Source organism: Centroberyx gerrardi, chromosome 2 (assembly GCF_048128805.1).
Source record: "Centroberyx gerrardi isolate f3 chromosome 2, fCenGer3.hap1.cur.20231027, whole genome shotgun sequence".
NCBI lineage: Eukaryota > Metazoa > Chordata > Actinopteri > Beryciformes > Berycidae > Centroberyx > Centroberyx gerrardi.
In genome coordinates, this window is record NC_135998.1 from 29,999,582 (window position 1) to 30,018,973 (window position 19,392).

Consider the following 19,392-nt stretch of genomic DNA (forward strand, 5'->3'; position numbering starts at 1 on the left):
AGCATTTGGAGGCAAAGTTATTTTTGATAGGAAGTAAATAATAGACTTTTAGAATTGGCCATCTGAAGCGTTGATTTAGGATTGTTTTTTCCCAAATACAAGTGGCTGAATTAAAGCAAAGAAATGATCAAATACAAGTTGTCATAACACATAGGTTGTTAATTTATTTTTTTATAAAGTGCCTGAACGTCCCTTTACTATCCATACTAACTTGGCTCATGTAACACTGACCATACTCTCCATTTCTACCTGCCTTTGATAAAAAATACAGCCCGAGCTGCCCGAGTGAAATGGAAGAGGATTTGAGGACATCTATAGGCTGAAGTGCGTGAAGATTTTTTTTCCTTTCCAAGTATCCACGAGGATGTTTGTTTGCGTTCAGCTCGAGCTCAACATGCCCAATTCCACACCTACGTACCCCAGTCGCGCTCGTGCGTCAGTAGGCTCGTTTGAGATGACGACCTGCACGCCTGGAAAACAGACGAGAGTAGCCGAGTGCAGTCAGGCGAGGAATCAACAAGCCGAACACTCCCGACTGCACACTCACCGCTCTTTTTCTTCTTCAGTTTTGTTTAACGGCGGTTGATAAACAATTTAAAAGGTGCATTACCGCCACCCACACTCACTGCTCTAACGACCCAGACCTTCACGTTAGTTATTTTTTATTTTAATGTAGGTATTACTGGTGGCATTTATGGAAAATATTACATAGCGTTCTAATAAAATAATATACGGACTGCTCATGGAGTGACATCTTGGAACAGATGTCAAACTGAAGTTTCTTCATTTCACTGTGGGTGTGTGATACAACAATAAGTTCTTGTCATGGGTCATACTCAGTAGTCGATTTGAGGGGGGATGCCATCCCCCTTGAAATAACAATTGTCAAAAACCATCCCCTTTGTAAAACTGCCATCCCCCATTTCATCCCTCTTCATGGCACTAAGATATCATTTAGCCTAATCAAGAAATGTGTAAGCCATTTACGTTAAAGTCACGTTAAGTTGTCCTCTGTCTTTGACCCATCCTAACTACTTAGGAGCAGTGGGCAGCCACAATGCAGTGCCCAGGGACCAACTCCAATACTGAGGCCAGTGCCTTGGTTAAGGGCAATGGCAGGAGTATGTGTGTGTGTGGCTGCCGCGCAGTGCTCTGCGCTCCGTATATTTTCCTGCTTTTTGTCAATCACATGCCTGATATGTGTTTAGATTGGCTATTTGTTTTGTTTTAGATCAGTAGTCCAAAGTTAGGGCAGTGAGAGAATGATAAAGGAATTTGACAACATTTTAAATCAGGGTCCGTGGCCTAAATTGTGTCTATTTGGGGGCCTTAACCTGAAATGTTTGAGATCCCCTGATTTAGACGGTGCATGACACTGAGTGCAGGTGCATTTGTCTCGTTCACTGGCGGACCAAGGGTCGGTAGGCGTGGTGTACACAACGTTGTGGGACATTAGAATAATACAGCGTTTTCCCTGCTAAAGATAACTATGGATATCGTAGATTAAATACAAAATCATCATTAATCATCATTAAATGCAATATCATAAATCATTCAATTTGAGATTAATTTTGCGCATAAAAAATGGGATTTAGGTCTGAAAAAATCCGACTGGATCTTTAATGTTACCTTCATGTGCTGTCGGAAATATCGCAATTACAAACTGAGCGCTCAACAAAGTGGTAAATAAGAATGGGGAAAGGTGGAATTTTCTGAAAGACAAGACTAGAATCTACTCTCAATAAATTTGTGTTAATGGAGAAGTTCCTAGATGTGACCTTCTGTTGCAGATATGTTCTGTCAAAAAAGCTAATGTTTGGACCAAATTACACCCTGGCCAAAATTATTTAACTGGCATGAAACCAGTATTACCGTAAACTAGCTGTCACTTGTTAATCTTTTAAAACATAAAATATAGTTTTACGAGCAGCCCTGAACGCAGCACGGGGTTTGACAGCTCCTCCCCCCTGACTGTTGACTCCAGTCAGACGGCCAAACATGGCGGCTGGTAGCTAGATGAACCTGACAACACCTTCAGTTTTTATCATCAATGTCAGCAGTCCCGAATTAACCTGGGCTTTTAAGGAATCACGGAAAGAGACTGTGAACGGTTGTCGACCATTATTCACCTTTCCCGGTTTTTATCCAGTCGTTATCCGATATGTGAAAGCGGTTTTTTGTGCCACACAGTAGACACCAACGTTAGAATACAACAGTAAACTGACACAACAGTCGTCTGACAGCGGGCTGTTTCTGCTTAATTTGTGCCTCTTCTGCCGATATGTTTCAGAGGTAAGAGATGTTTTTACTTTAATTTTGTATTTGTGTGTGTTTTATTATTGCCTTATACGCCTGTGTGGGTGTCAGCTGACACGTCGCTCCTGGCAGGTCTGAATGGCAGCCCAAGAGATAAGGAATGGGGAGAATAGGCGGTAGGTGTTGTGAAAGACAGGAACAATACAAGTGTCCTCCACCTAGATAGACTGTTATTAGCTAGGGCAGACAGTAATGATACGGAGCTATTCTGGCCTATAGACTTGGCTCACATTTGCTCTCACAATGTTACACACAATACATATATTTACAACACATTTTTTCACTAACGGAAAAAAAGCTGTTTGTAATGTAAAGCAATGGGTCATCTTTGCTGATGTAATTCACAACATGCTTCCTTTTTGTGTACAGTAAGCTGTACATAAACTGGCATTATGGCTCCACCCATGGGCGATTCATATTTTTTTTTTTTTATTACTGGTGATCCTCATGGAACGCATCATTGTGTTTTATATAGAAATGCAGGCTGGCCTTCCCTTTCTTTGAGGCAGGATGAGCACTGGCACATATTTATTTATAAGGCCCAGATTGGGAGATTACCTCCTTATATTTCAAATCTCTTAATCTGGAGCACTGGGCCCTACCAGACTCGTTCTTCCAACAACCTCATGCTTCAGGTTCCTATAGAGTCAATTCTGGACTTGGAAAAAGTGCTGTTAGCTACTGTGCTCTTTACACTTGAAACCCTGATACATGTGAGTCTGTTTAGTGGTCTTATCTGGTCTCAAGAGGTGTCTAACTGTACCTGTTTTAAATATGAATAAATATAATGTGATAATCCCTATCACTCCAGGGATGCAGACTGTATAATGTTACCTTTCATGTGTTCACAGTAGGGTTAGACATATATATTGGTTTGGTGATATATGGGGCTGATGTTGACCTTTTATGAAAAAGCAGATCTGCTCCAATCAGTGTGGTCCACCTCTGATATGATGGATATCATGCAGCTTGATTGATTACATATTTGTTGTGGAATTGATCAATACTAAACTGGTTGTCAGTGGAAGACTTTAGCCTAAATTGATTCTAACCTTGTTGAACACTCTAAGTGTACTTGGCATCTTAGAAGATCCCCACGTATTTGTAAAGTAGGCCTATTGACATGGACTTATTGACATGTGGCTTATGAAGCTTCTGTCACGAGGGACAAAGACTCTCACTGTTGTGAGTCAGACTTTGCATTATCCCTCACCTGAATAGCTCATTTGAATACTGCTGGTACTGGTATCATTTCTGTTGGAAGAGTGCTAAGATAGCATGTCCCTCTGTGTCAGTGCATACACACTCTTGGAAGTTACCATCCTGTAGCTCTGTCTCTAAACCAACTGCTGTTACTATTTATTACCGTGGCATTTGTCGTCAGCCAAGTGTGATCGGTGTGATCTTGTGCTACTCATAATGTCTGCACAATCCTGTGTACCTCCCAGTTGGATATGTTACGCAAACGATGCTAAATGTTAAAGTCTAAATAGCGTACAAATTTGTAAGCAAGGGTGAAAGTAAAGCACAGTGACAATATTGTCAGAATATCGAAACCTCACGGAGAAGACGGGAAATGAAAGGTCCATAGTTCACAACATTACAGACATTATCATTATCAGGCTGTAGTAGAAGTGTGTCCTGGTAGTATATTTTGTCACCTAAATGTTATGTTTTCATTCTATGAATTCTTTACTCTGATATGACATTGAAGTTTCCCATTTCTTCCTATGTTCTTGTTTATAGTAAGTATTGTTGTTGAGCAACTTTTGATTTTTGTTCAGTCAGAACATGAAGTAGCTGATTGCTAACATTGGCTAACGTTATGGATTAACATTATGGATGTTCCATAATGTCACCTCTGGACGATGTTGAAGTATAGTTTTGGCGTGTACATATATATATGATATATATATATATATCTATATATATATTGTCCAAAGACCAGTTGAGTTTGCCTTTGTTTTCATCTGCGTTCTGTCTTCCTGGTAGGGTTTCCCACCCTGAGTATGATGTAAATCAAATATGGCCTCCACATGAATAAGGCAATTGACAAAGCTTTTCTAAACAACGATGACCCAGCAAGCCAGTGTTGTGCCAGCAGGCCTTACTGTCACTAACTTTGCCCATCATTCAGTGAATACAGTATGACAGCTGTACTTGCACAGCAGTTGTCCCCTAAACAATAACATTTGCCTAAACAGATTGAAGTCTACGTCTAGGCCTGCTGTCAGACACAGTCAGTGGCATCTCAGTGTTGTGTTGTAGTGTTTAGTGTACATGACCACAGGGTGGAGGCAGGCATTCCAGAGGTAAATTCCAAACATGCTATAGGTACTGTATCTCCGCAGGGCCCATCTGGGAGAATGGGGGAAATCTTCAACACGGTCAGGAAGTGCTGCCAAACAATTTACAAAATTCTTTAGCCTTGAGATCTTCGGAAACTAATGACAGTATACACCCTCATCCATTTTTTCTTTGCCAACAGCATAGCCTACAAGACACTTTCAAGACATTCCCAATCTCCTCCCCCTTAACTACTGGCATTTTCAACTGCTCAATGATGGAGGTCGTTGCTACAAGCGAGCTACCAGCATCGCAGGCCATTTCAGCTATGAAGGCTAAAACCCCTCATTCTCAAGCCAAAAAACAGAAGATATCTTTTCCACTGATGTCAATTTATTGAGATCGGATTAGTCTGCAATTTTCCTTCCCACCGCACTTCACAACGATGTTTGGTACCTGGAAATAGAGGCTGAGAGAAACCTCTCTGCTTCACCCTCCTCTCAGTCGCTATATGACTTAGTGTCTCCTCTGACTTCACTGCCAGCTAAAAGTCATCATCTAACTAGCCCTGCAGGCAGCTCATAAGACCTAGAACTCATGAGACATTGCTGCTCCTATGACTGAAGCAAAATGATCTGTCTTGCTGTGTTTTTCCCATTAAGCTGTGGATATTGCCGATAAATAGCCTATGCACAGGCCTAGGAGGCCCTTAACATTTGCTTGTGAGTTAGGTCAGTGGTTGTGAAAGTGGGGTTTGGGGAGCCCCAGAGGTCCTTGAGGGGTTTCCAAGGGGTGTGTCCACCAAAGACTGTGAAAAAAGCACTGGCAGTGTTTTTCTGTTATTTCCTATGGAAAAGTTGGTACGACCCAAAACAGGTACCTCACCTCTTTTTAGCGCTTAGCGGCATTAGCGTTGGACCTGTTCTCAAGTTGAAACAATTTCAACTTTGTCCTAAGCACACCGCTCATCAATGCCACTTCAGAACTCCACGAACCTATAAGAATGAAGCAGGGGCGGGACCAAGAGCCGGCATCCTGCCATTTTGTAGCTGACGTTTATGTTAGCCTAGGCATCTTGTTTGTCCTGGCACTGGTTGGCATCCTGCAGTATCTATTATTTAGCCAACTAATAATGCAAAACAAAGGTTGACTTGAAACGAGAAGAACAATACAGCTATACAATTCTACACTAAATCAACCACAAAATCTTATCAAATGAGGGTCTGAGAGGCCTAAGGGGTGTCTATTTGAGTCTATAAGTCAGTCTGAAACAGTCAATATAGCCTAGCATCTTGTTCCCTTTTAGCAGCGTTGTGCTTTCAACAAATGAAAGTTGAAAGTTTTATTACAGTAACACTCATTTGACTGTATCCTTCCCTCCATGTAGTCGTCTCTCACTGTTCTTTTCTGTCCCTCTTTGCCTCTCTGCAGGTAATCTCAGGCTCCTTTGTGAACCAGCCCCTTCCTCCCTCCTCATCCCCGTCCCCTGGTGATGATGTCATCACCACCAGCTAATCCCTCTGCCTCCTTCCCCTCCCCTGGGTCCCAGCTGCGGCCCCGCACGGCCCTGGACTCTCTCTCCGTCTCTTCCCTCCTCTCCGGGGATTTAGAGGATGATGGGGATGGAGGAGGGGAGGAGGAAGGGCTTGGAGACCTGGAGGTGAACCCGTACGACGGTTTGCCCTTTTCCTCGCGCTACTACGCCCTGCTGGAAGAGAGGCGGCAGTTGCCCATATGGAGGATTAAACACAGGCTACTGGAGCAGCTGGAGAGCCACAGCATGGTGCTGCTCAGTGCACCCAGTGGAACTGGAAAAAGCACCCAGGTAACAAGGGACCAACACACTCAAAGGCTAACTTCATATGCCTGTAGTAACATGGCTATAACATACTCTGGTTACTCCCTCTTTTACTGAGCAAAAGTAGATTACTTCTAATATAGGAGAAAGAAAACATGATCCCAACAGTAATAGTAATAGTAAATACTACTTGCTGCCATGTTTTCGTTGATATCAAAATATTCCCATGCTGTGCGAGTTTGCACTGATGCCGAAAATGAAAAATGAAAGCAGTAAGATGTTTCCATGCCATAGTAACCTGTTTAATATGGGAGTAAACCAGGCTGGGTTTCTCATCAGCTCATACTAAACTGGTTCAGTATGAGCTGAACCAGTTTACTCTACCCAGTTATGACATTTATTTATTTGAGTAACTGAGTTTGGAAAGTCATTCTCTGTGTATGTAAACCTAGCCAAAGTTTTCTCTGCAAAGAGAATCCATTTTTAAAATCTAGGTAGTACAAAGCTAGGATTAGGAACACGACACAGGATAATTTAATTTCCAGGATAAGTGGAAAATACTATATTACCTGTGCCATTAAAAACAGTTGCCAATATAATATTTTTTTTTATTTGTGTTACTTTTCAACCTAGCATTTGCTACTAACAACACATTAACATATTGAAAATTAACACAAATGTGTTTTTCCAAACTAGACACAGAAAATGACTTTGTCTTTTTTTAGAGTGTAGCCTCTTTTGAGGTGTCACACGTGTCATATTTCAAAAAGTAAATGGGAGTCTCTAATAGACACTTGGGGAAAAGAAGGTTTATCTGCTTGTCCTAGATTGTCCTAGGAACACCCGCCTGCACGGCTGTTGGAAAAACCTTGGTGAACAGAAACAAATAGGAGTGTATACCATGTATCTATCACCAGCAGTCTGTCTGATGCATGATTTACAGGGAGGAAACCTTGCACAGGCAAGCAAAACAGCACAGGAAAAACTACAGGACAGAATTCAGGAATTTTGCTGTAGATTTAAATTTTCATCAACAGTAGCCAGGCTGTCCACAATAATCACTAGGGGCTTTGCCTGTGGTGACTTGGCCTCAGCTCTTCTCCTTCCTGGTTTCCCAATAATTAAATTACCTTCCCACAGCCCAGTTAGGACAGCGGCATTACTCCCTCCTGTTGTAACCTGAACACTCAATTCATCCAGAAAGACTTTGCGTTCCCCACTCCAGTACCCTCCTCCTCTACTTAAACCTTTTTCCTTGTTTATTTACCTAGCGCTTCCTTATCGTGTGTGATTGTTCTGGTGACGGGAATACTCATTACATCTATTGTCTGGCCACTGTGACCTTTGCACTCCTTATGGTTGCCTCTAATGTTGATGATTTATTCTACCTTTGCTCTCACTGTGAGCTGGATAGGAGCATCAGGTATATTCCTAAAATGTAATGCAAATGTAATAATGTAATGTTAAAGTTAAATACTTCAAAAAAATACTTCTTTGATGGGTCTGGATTAGCAGCCTCCACCTTATCTGTCTCTGAGACTTCAGCCTGTATCTCTCACTGTTATTAGACCTAATGTAGGGTTTGATTAAATATTTATTTAGGGTCCATTGTTTGGACATGTTTATTTCGAGGGCTTGGAGCCAAAGGGGCGGGGCGTAAGTGCGAATATGAGTATTATATATCAATTGAAAGGTCTCAGTGAGATCTTTTCAGTGCCAAAAGGACACAACTGAAATCATGACCCATAAGTTTTAATTAAACAAAAACTGAAAGCCGTAACAGTAAAAGTAGGGTTTTGTTTGCTGCCAAAAGTTTGCTGCGTAACTGCACTTACTCCCTTTTGACACTAAGCAAAACCCCACTTTTGACACTGAACAAGCATTGTGGGTAGAGGATTCTAACAGCACTTAGGTCAACTCAAAATGCATGCTGACGTAAGTAATGCTAGCATGGCAGCATGATCACATCATTTTTAGTATCCTATTCATATCCTAATTAATATTCTAGGTCAATATTAGATTAATGTAAATATGTTAATATTCCCATGAAATACTTAGGCCTATAGATTCAAAATGTTATTTTATAATGTTAGGAGTGTGAACTGGTCAAGATGAGCTCTGATAGTAAGACTGCTGGTAGCTGAAGTTCTCCCTCAGTGTTATGAGGAGTTTTACAGGTCTTTGAATGTGTCCCAGGACACATCAATAAGTGATGTGTCCTGGGACACATACAAAAATGTATTATACTAGCAAAAGAAAAAAAAAGTAGTAGTTTAGAATCAAAAGTATTTTCTTATGTCTATAGAGGTTTATTAAAAAGGTTTGTTAAAAGTTTTTAACAGAAAAAAATGTATCAATCAATTCGATATGTTCCATGTAGCTACAATTTTAAAGGCAGAAAGTTGCTGAGCATTACTTCAAGATGAAGATATTCATTCTGATCTTGTTTTATATTTCAGTGTTGATTGAAGTGTAATTGCTAGATTTGTATTAAAATGAATGTGTTTTACAATTGTTTACTTACATACGCCCATATCCTGCATGGCTGTATTGGGACAATGTTTGTGCCAAAAAGGCGTATTTCACTCTTTTGCCATTTTTAAAAAAGTTAACAAATATAATTCAACTTAAACTGTAGCAGTATAGTTTTTATAGTAATGCTCAATCTGATAACACAAAAAGTTAAAATATTGTGCTTAGTATGTGGTAACGGCAGCTGATCCAAGTTTGATCAAAATTTGTTTTGGCTCTCCTGTCAAATCTACTATAACGCACTTACGCCCTTTTGGCTCCAAGCCCTCGATTTGTTCTCTCCGGTAGTCCTATGGATGGCCGTTTGGTTGCTTGTAGTGCTGGGCGATGAAACAATAGCGATAATTATGTTGATTAAATTTTCCTAGATTTTGAAATAAAACCAGCTCGATAACTTTCCATAATAATCATAGCAGAGTTCCTCTCATCCTTAAAGGATAATTCCGGTTATTGTCAACCTGGGCCTTATTTTCCTGTTTTTTTCCATCATGACGATTGATTAAGTTAGCCGCGAATGCTGCTGTCCAATACACACACACAGCAAACACTCTCCAACAGTTCAACCCAAAAAGCAATTAAAACAGTCATCTTTCTTTCTTCTCTCGTCCTCTTCCTCCTCTTCTCCCCCCAGGTGCCCCAGTGGTGTGTAGAGTACGCGTTGTCCCACGACTTCTCCCAGGGCCTGGTGTGTTGCTCCCAGCCCTACTCCGTGGCAGCGGGGAGCCTGGCCCTTCGCGTGGCCGACGAGATGGACCTCAGCCTGGGTCTGGAGGTGGGCTACAGGGTGCCTCACGACGACAGCTGCACACCCGACACCCTGCTCAGGTTATTACCCCCTAAATATCATATTGAATGATCCAAAGTCAGAAGACAGTGTAGGTGAGAAAAGGCAGGAAAGCTGACATTGTCTGGGTGGAAGAATTCCTACTACTTTGATTTTTTTCAAGCAGAAATTGAAAAAAATGGAGATGAAATGAAAATGAAGATGAAAAAAAACATTGGTCATGAATTCTCTTTGGTCCCCTTGATCATTCACAGGAGAGGTAATTGAGTTATCCTCATTTCTGAATGTAGGAAGGAATATAATATAATGACAATAATGTAATAAGATTACTTTTGAAATGAATAATGAGTAATTTATGACTTTTTTGAGTACTGAGCCCAACACCGATCCTTATTATATGTAATCTCCTCCTCCCCAGGCATAAAGTAGATGGCGTCATGGGATTTCACCAGTCTCTGTATGATACTGTTACATGGTCTTTCTTTCTCTCAGCGCAGCCACACCTTCAATTCCTTAGTCTTTGTTGCTTGTAGTTTACAGTCCAGGCTGGCAGTAAAAGTGTTATCGCAGTGTAATTTAACTGAAAGGTGATCCTTGTGTCCTTTCCCCCACTCTCTCCCTCTCTTTCTGTTCAGACTAAGATAAAAATAAAATAAAGTGCTACTGACAAATCTCTGTTTTACATTTGGCCAAAGGATACTGGTGATTTCCTCATCTCTCTTTCCCTCTTCCCCTCACTCTCTCTTCAGGTTCGTCAATGACTCTCTCCTGCTGGAGGAGATGATGTCGGACCCTCTGCTGCGTCAGTACGGCGTCCTGGTGCTGGACGAGCTCCAGGAGCGCACCGTGCCCACCGACGTGCTGCTGGGCCTGCTGTGCGACGTCTGCCGCCAGAGGCCCGACAACCTCCGGGTGGTCCTCGTCACTCACCCGACCCTGGCGCCCCGGCTCGCCGCCTTCCTGGGGCCCGCTGTCCCTCTGCTCACCCTGGACGCCCCGCTCAGCGACTCCCCCGCCAAAAGCCAGGAGGAGGAGGAGGAGGAGGTGGTGGTGGAGGATGGCAGGACGGAGGAAAGGAGGGCGGGGGAATCGGGCGAGGTGGAGACGGTGTACCGGGAGCCTCCGTCTGGGAGGGAACCTATGGCCGCTGCCTGTCACATGGTGCTGGATCTACATCGGAGGGGAGAGGAAGGGGACGTGATGGTGTTTCTGGCCAGTGCACAGGTGCGGAGGTTTAAACTTGTTCATACCGGCCCAGAGGCATGCTGCTGTCTCTTCTGTGGAGAGAATGGCGCGTCTAACTCCATTCAAAAATCTTCAAAACTGATCTTTAAACAGTTGTGCTTCAGCAACATGTTGGTTGCAACATGTAGGTTGCAACACTGCATCCAGTTTTTCCTGCACATCAAAACTTGCGTTTGCCATAACAGACAACAGCTAGTCCTCAGTGTTTCAGTGCTGTTAAGCTAGCTAACGTGTGTGCACATTGTTGTTTGCATTGCCAAGTAAATGCACTATATGCACAAAAGATGCCCTGTATTTAAACCGCACCCTAGTTTTAGAGAAGCCTAATAGCTCATCAGAGTTTTAGCAGCTAAAAATTCTGTGTAAAGATGACATGCTGGTAAAAAGGCGGGCTAAGTTATTCCAGCACTGACTATAGTGAAATCCACACTGTTTACATGGAAACCTCTGCTGTTCATCTGTAACCTACGCTTGTGTTCGATAGTTAACTTAACCAGGCTGTTTCCTCTCTCCTAATACGCCTTTTAGGAGGGAGGAGCTCGACTAACTTGTCAGGAAGACAAGCTAATATGAAACTGCAACTATTGGTTTTGCCAAGTAACTCTTCAACTCATCTGAACGGTTCTGGTGCTCCACTTTCACTGATACTGTTCCTTCAGATTTCAAGAATAATAACTTTACAGGAACTCTTTTTATCTAGTTAAAAAATGGTCAAACAAATGTTCATTCTTCGGTGCGTAGTCTAATATCTCTCCTTTTGTGTTGTGGGGTAGTGAAACAGGTACGCTTTAACCTGAGAGGCTTCTGTTGCTTCGCAGGTGTCCGGTGTCCTGGTTGACACACACACACACACGCACACTCAAAGGCAAATGAGACTATATACAAGGGTGCAGAGACTCAATTTATTTGTCATGCATCCTCCTTCCATGCACAAAGGTACATATTGGCCTATATCAAACTCTGAACAGTCCTCACACACACATGCATATGCTCACACACCTACAACACACTCACACACACACACACACACACACACACATTAAACTCCCATTATGTCAATATCACCACACCCCTTACTCCTTGGCTTTCTCCCAGTCCTGGTTTCCAGTTCACAAGGCAGACCTTGGCATGTATTAATGTGTTGGCTGATGCTAGGTTTGTGAGACAAAGGCCTTTTTCTGGCAACGCTCATCTGGTCAAAGGAAGTCCATGCACACACACACACACACACACAAATACAGTGTACTAACAAGGTAAACAAGGACACCGAGGACCACTTGTCAGGGTTGCCATGTGTCTCAGCTGAAATAAACCCAAACAATGTATTATTACTGGGGCAAGAGGGAGAGAAAAGGGAGGGTTAGAGAGTGGATGTGTCAAAGAGTGGATTGAAAAACCGAAAAGAGAAGTTATGAGAATAGGAAATAGAATCATATTTCTAAAGGATTTTTCCAAGGACAGTCAGAATACTATGTAACAGATACATTTTTATTGTATCAGTATACATTGAATGGTGAACCTCCTGTTGATCAAAATCACCTTGGCAATGAGAAAGCGGTTTGCTCATTGGGGTTAACTGAGACCCCACAGTGCTGACTGGCATGGCTTTTTTTAAGCCACAATGTGAATGCAGCATAAACAAGTTCTTCGTCTTGTTTAGGTGTTGCAAAAGATTCAAAACATGAATTCTGTCTTCTCCCTCTCGCCTCTTTTCTCCAGGAAATAGAGGAGTGTGCCTCCCTGCTGGAGAAGGAGTCTGTAGCTCTGAGTCCTCAGCTGGGCGCTCTCAGGACGGTGCCCCTCCACGCCGGCCTGGGCGGGGCCACCCAGCGAGTCTACGAACCTGAACCGGAAGCCTCTCTGCTGAGGGAGACGGAGAGCTCCGACTGCCTGGAGGGGGCCGGAGGTTTGGGGGTGAAACGGAGGGTCGTCCTCACCGACACCCTGGCAGAGGCGTCCTTCTCCCTGCCAGGCGTTCGCTATGTGATAGACACAGGCCTTCAACTCAAAACTGTGAGTCTGGGTTCATTAATGACAAGTTGTCATGATTAGAAAACCAAAGTTATCATTTTCAGTATCATTTTATGTTAAAAGACCCAAAGCGGTGTTCTCATGACTGACATTGTTTTTCCCCTTCATTTTCTGTCATAGGTTTACAATCCACAAATCAGAGCAAACTCGCAGGTCCTGAGGCCGATCAGCAAACACCAGGCTGACATGCGAACTCAGAGGGTCAACAGCCACCTCCCAGGTGGGTCAAAGGTCATCGCCGCCACTCAGAAAGGACACCGCCTCATAGAGTCCAACGCTGCTACTACATTGGGACTCATACATTTTCTCTGATTTCACTTCATGTGCCTTAAAGTCCCCAGTTTAAAGCTTTGCTGTGATATTCCTTCTCCTGTTCTCCTCCTGCCTGCTCTTCAGGCCTGTGTCTGCGTCTGTACCCCAAGTCGCTGTATGAGGAGGGGATGGAGGAGGCTCACTGTCCGGGGGTGGTGGAGGAAAACCTCAGCCACTTGGTCCTGCTGCTCAAAAGGCTGGACATTGCCGACATGGGACAGTGCAAGTTCCTGGACAGACCAGGTACCTTGTTAAATTACTTCGAGTAAGACTTCATTTGAAAAGCACTGAGGTGCATTACAAGCTGATTATGAGCCCATGTCCTTCCCTCTTCCCGTCGCCGTCTTCTCTCTCTCTTCCTCCCTCCTCCTCCCTCCTACCTCCATATGTCTGTCTTCCATGCCTCCCTCCCTCCCAGCCCCCGAGGCTCTAATGCAGGCCCTGGAGGACCTGGACTACCTGGCGGCGCTGGATGACGACGGCAACCTGTCGGAGGTCGGTATCATCATGTCGGAGCTGCCGCTGGAGCCGCCGCTGGCCAAAGCCCTCATCGCCGCCTGCGAGTATGACTGCGTTGCCGAGCTGCTCACCATCGCCGCCTTGCTCACAGGTAGGGCAGAATCTAATATCGCTTACCACCAAAACTTCTAAATCCACTTATTGATTACATTTCACAAGTGGAGCAATGACTGATAGTATTTGGTCAGTGTGAAAAATTATTAGAAGTAGGTCACAAAACTAGCTTGGAGGGAACATTGGTCCTGAATCCTAATGTGATTTTTTTAATTTTAGATATTACTTCCAAATAGATTAGGCAATTTTTGCTTGATTTTTGGTCTCTGTTAAGGCCCTGACACACCAAACCGACATCAAAGAACCAGCGGCGACGAAGGGTCGCCTGTGTCTGGTCCAAAAAGTTGCACTTGAACACACCGCAAAGACTACAGCCAACGGCCAACTAGCACGTACGTTCTGCGCCTGCGTGAGGGGAAATAACTCTCCATACCATATGTCTGATGCAAATGGCACTGGCGTTGTCAGCCCTCGGTCTTTTGGTTGTGGAAGAAGAAAGGAAGAGGCGGAGGCGAAAAATAAGGAGAAACCGCACTAAATGGGTGAAATCATGGATACTCCAGCGACAGACTCAAGGGGCTTTCCCGAACCTGTGTCGAAAGCTGGAGATAAATGAAACCTCCGATTTAAAAAAATTCGCTCGGCTCTTTCCTGTTCAGTTCCACATGTTGAAGGAATTTATCAGTCCAATCATCCAGAGGCAAAACACGAACTACCAATCAGAGTGATCACTTTCAACGACGGGCTCCGCCGCCGATTCAACATGCTCAATCGGCCGGAAAGCCGCCGACAGGGTCCAACTAGTGCCGACGGTGCGGGACACACTGCAAAAACTAGGGACACAGACGCTTACCGACGGCCCGACATTGGCCGACCGTCGGCCTGGTGTGTCAGGGCCTTTACAATGATAAAAACTACAAGACCTATTCGGGCTCACTTAGGCTATAAGATATGATACCCAATTGATGCCCATGACACTATGATACACATCATGGGTTAGAACAGTTATTAATATCTGTCTTACTTGCTCGCATACAGACATGTGCCTATGTACTTACAGTAACTTCTTTCCATTTTCTTCTGAATTAACTTGTTCTTTGTCTTCTGCCAGCTCCCCCCTGCTTCGTGACCCCTGCACCCAACAGAGAGGAGGCTGCTGCCACTCACCGGCGCCCTCTACTGCACACAGAGGGAGACCACATGACTCTCATCAATATTTATAATGCCTTCATAGAGCGTACGTTCACAGACAAGTTCATAGTTATAGAAAGTCAAAGTCAAGAAATTGGACCCTGTAGTAATGGCTAGTACTAATGACTATGCTGGTCTTATCAACATATAGTCATGAATAATTCATATGGTCTGTTTGATATTGATATGACAGATAATCAGGATGAGGCATGGTGCACTACAAACTTCCTCAACCCTGCTGCCTTACGATTGGCTGTGGTGATCAGGGCGGAGCTGCTGGAGGTGATGCAGCGCATAGAGCTTCCCGTCTCGCCTCCTGCTTTCGGGTGCCAAGACAACTGCACTAACATCAAGCGTGCGCTCATCTCAGGCTTCTTCCTCAAAGTAAACACCCTTTTTATTCTTCACATGATATAAAACTCATTTGTTCTTTCATTTTGTCGACCATTCTTCTCTCCTTTTATCTGTCTCCATCCCTCCCTCATTACCGAGTTACAACCCTCCTTCCTCTTCCCACATTGTCTTTACTTTGGAAATGAAGTGTTCCTCCTCTTCTCCCCCCCCCAGGTGGCCCACGACGTGGACGGCTCGGGGAACTACCTCCTGTTAACCCACCGCCACGTGGCTCACCTCCACCCCTTCTCCTCCTACCTGTGTCGGCAGCCCCCCCCCAGCCCGCCCACCTGGGTGCTCTACCACGACTTCACCATCTCCCGCGACAACTGCATCCGCACCGCCTCCGAAGTCCACCCCCACATGTGAGTTCACCTCTGAGACGTTGGTGACGTTCTTGAAGTGGCGTATAGATCCAACATGTCCCATCTGTTTATGATGAACCAGGCCTCGGTTAAGCCAGATGATTCTTAGGATTCGACTGATACGCGCTTTTGAACGCTGTTACAGATATTGTTAAATTGAAGCTGCCAAGGTGTGACAGCTTGCAACAGTGCTCTATAGGCCCTTTTCACATCGTCATGGTAACAGCTTCCACACTGAGAAACAGGTGCATTACAACTTCCTCTTGCCAGCTCTGGCCTTCACCAAATCGCTCCACAACCTGCCCAAAATGAATATTGGTGAAGTACAAAGACTATTTTTGTTGACTTCTGGATCTAAACTAGAGAAAGGCTACAAGTTCTTCACCTAAAGTTCCCTCTTCCATTATGAAGGAGAGTTTTAGCTTCAGTTTCTCCTTGTCCGATGTCATCGCTTGGCAGTCATCACCTCATTTGCATAATGTTATTCTATTTGCATAATGTTATTTACATTATGCAAATGTTATTACTTTACAAAGTTGCCACAGGAAGTTGTAATGCACCGGTTTCTCAATATGGATGCTGTTACCATGACGACGTGAAAAGGGCCTATTGTTTAGAAATAACAGACCTTAGAATGTGTTCTCTGGCCAATCAGACCTGAGTATTTACCAAAGCCATGTAATAATCGTCGATATCTTGTGCTGATAATAATAATAATCATAAGAAGTTCATGCCTACTTGTGTGGAATCTAATCAAAATGTCACATTAGGATCAATCCAGGTTATGGTCTTCCCATAGACAACCAGTGTAGTATTGATCAATTCTACAGTAACTGTCGGTCTAACCCTCCTGGTGGTTTTCCTCTCTCTGCTGCAGGCTTGTAGAGCTCACCCCCCAGTACTACCTGGGAAACCTGCCGTCGAGCGAAGGCAAGGAGCTGCTGATGGAGCTGAGGCAGAGTCTGGACTCGCACGCGGACGAGCAGGAGGGACACTCGGAGGACGGAGAGGCCGACCGCACCGGGGAAACCCGCAACCAGTACAGCACCGAGCTCTGCGTCCTCCAGTGAGGAGGCGGAACGGACGAAAGTAGAGAAGTGATGCAAAATGTCCTCAGGAGAAAGACGCTGAACAATGTCCTGTCACTTGCTTTATTGTATGATCTGTCGAGGCTTGGTACTATCTAGCAATCTACTTTTAGAAGCCATTATTTGTCTGTGAAGTCTCATTTGAGATGAAATGATTCGGTATGTGATTTCAAAGGGGACTTTCACTGGGAGCTGTCTTTTAAAAACCAAGTTAATACTGGAAAACAGTAATATATCATGTAGAGTTTTCGTCAAAGTCTAGGAGACCTCAGCAAACGGCAATACACATGACTTCAATGAACTGAGACTGTTATTGGATGACCTTTGATCTCTATGCAGATGCCCAATCAGAGACGGACTGATGGACAGCTCTCACTGTGTTCTACGATGGATATACCAGCATTGCACAGAGCTTCTATTTTCATGGTTTTACATCCATTTTTTGATACTCTTTGTATAAAGTTTGGGTATTGTGTTTTAATCCTGCCTTTTTCTCTCCAACAATGCGTGAAGAATGAAGAATCTTTGTGTAAAATGGATACATATTGTCCCTATTTAATAGGCTATGTCTGTCAATATGAACAACAAATAAAAGATGTGTGTTTGTCAAACAGTTGATGTTTGAAATATGGCAGTTGAGTGATAATAGGCTTGGGCGATATCCAAAATGTAATATCACGATACTGTCCCGCCAAAATATCGCGATATACAGTATTATCACGGGGGTATTTTATTTTATTTCTTCCAAAATTCTAGGCTATAAACATAATAATATATATTAAAGTGCTGTGCTCTCCACATCTCAGTATAGTTTCAGTCCAGACTAAAAAAAACAAGCAATTATAATAATTTAGAATAAAATTGTTAGCGAGAATTAAGACAGACCAGCAAATAATATGCTTTCAAAATAGATTATAGTGCGCTTCACTGTGGACTTTGCCCATTCGTTCAGGTCATGTGTGCACTTTCATCTGGCCGGAGGACTGTGCTGTTTATTATCTTGGTAAGTATTCCTGCTCACTTGTGAGACCAACAGTCCTATTTTCCTATATTTTCATGTGGAAATGAATCATGGTGACTTGTAAAAGAGTTGTGAAATGACCACAAATTAAGTGTTTTTATTTGCCATTTCAGCTACAAAGGCAGTAGCTCTGGTCAGGCCACATTGTTACATGCAAGAAGGTAAACATTATCTAAATAACATTTAAATATGTGTGTAGTGCAAGTCCATTTCTGCGATTGTATGGCTGCTATAATTATATTTCTCTCTTAGATATTAAATTGTCTCTCCTTACATCTATGGGTAATACCTATAAATCAGAAGTGTGACCAAGTCAACTTTGCTTGAGTCCCAACTCAGTCGCAAGTCTTGAGGCACAAGTCTCAAGTCAAGTCCCAAGTCTAAATGTAGATTACCAAGTCAAGTCCATGTCATTAATGTCAAGTCTCAAGTCTAAATGTAGAACAGCAAGTCAAGTCAGAACAAATCAAGAGTCCAGTATCAATTTAATATCTTAAAGAAAACTAAATATCTAGGACTTTTCAATGCAATATGGTTTTAATAGGATAAAAACTTGGTAAGAGCATCATGAGTTTGATTTCTAGAATCAGTTTCAACTTCAATAAATTCAATCATTCCATACAAATTCAGAAAACAGAATTTAAATTCAGTCGTCTGCTGGAACAAATCTCATCACTTTCAATCTAAGTCATTTACACAAACACAAGATCTCAAGTCAAGACTTTAGAAACCTTTTCAAGTCATCAAAGTACAAGTCAAAGTCAAGTCCCAAGTCACCAGAACCCAAGTCAAGTCAAGTCAAGTCTCAAGTCTTCTCTTCATGCATCAAGTCAAGTCTCAAGCAATTCAAACTGTGACTCTTCAATAAATTTGAATCCTGAAAATATCTAAAAAAGTCTAATTTGTATTGCTCTGATGTGGTTTTCATGCTCGTTAAACCATTCAGTGACACCTGCTGTCCTGTGGATGGGGACATTGTCTTGGTGGAAGATTCAGGTTTGATCAGGACAGAAATCCTCCACAGCATGAACATGATCAGTCAGAATGATCGCTGCTTCTCAGTCAAAGAGTACAGTATGCATTTCCCTCCTTGCTGCCCCTAGCTGATGATGTCTTCCCCTCAGACCTCCATGCCAACATCACCTTAGTCCCTGTTCTTCATGACACATCAGCAAGTTGAGCAGTCTTCATCACTGAAGGATATTCGCCTCTATGTGCCTTGCTTGGAGAACACAGTCTGAATACTTACTGCCAGAGAGCAAAGGTCACTCTTTCTTGACCCATGCAACAAGCTAATGATTCCACCTCTAGTTTGCACTGACCCTGTTCTGGCTGGTAATCACGGTCACTGAGTGTATGACCTGAACTCATGTTTACTCTGGCTGCTCTGCCTCTTTTGTCTTCCCAGACCGCGACTCTTGGCAGCACTGCCTTCAAGAGGATAAATAAACACGAGC

General features: G+C 43.3%; 1 protein-coding gene across 1 annotated transcript; it reads left to right on the forward strand.

Moving 5' to 3' along the window:
• Nucleotides 1-1,999: 1,999 nt before the first annotated feature.
• dqx1 (DEAQ box RNA-dependent ATPase 1) lies at nucleotides 2,000-17,503 on the forward strand. The gene is made up of 12 exons (XM_071906888.2): nucleotides 2,000-2,292; nucleotides 6,034-6,427; nucleotides 9,564-9,757; nucleotides 10,466-10,940; nucleotides 12,681-12,974; nucleotides 13,113-13,212; nucleotides 13,389-13,547; nucleotides 13,723-13,914; nucleotides 14,989-15,114; nucleotides 15,262-15,452; nucleotides 15,636-15,826; nucleotides 16,704-17,503. Exons 2-12 carry the CDS (start codon nucleotides 6,095-6,097, stop codon nucleotides 16,894-16,896), a joined length of 2,448 nt encoding a protein of 815 aa, XP_071762989.1. The 5' UTR covers nucleotides 2,000-2,292; nucleotides 6,034-6,094; the 3' UTR covers nucleotides 16,897-17,503.
• Nucleotides 17,504-19,392: the final 1,889 nt, after the last annotated feature.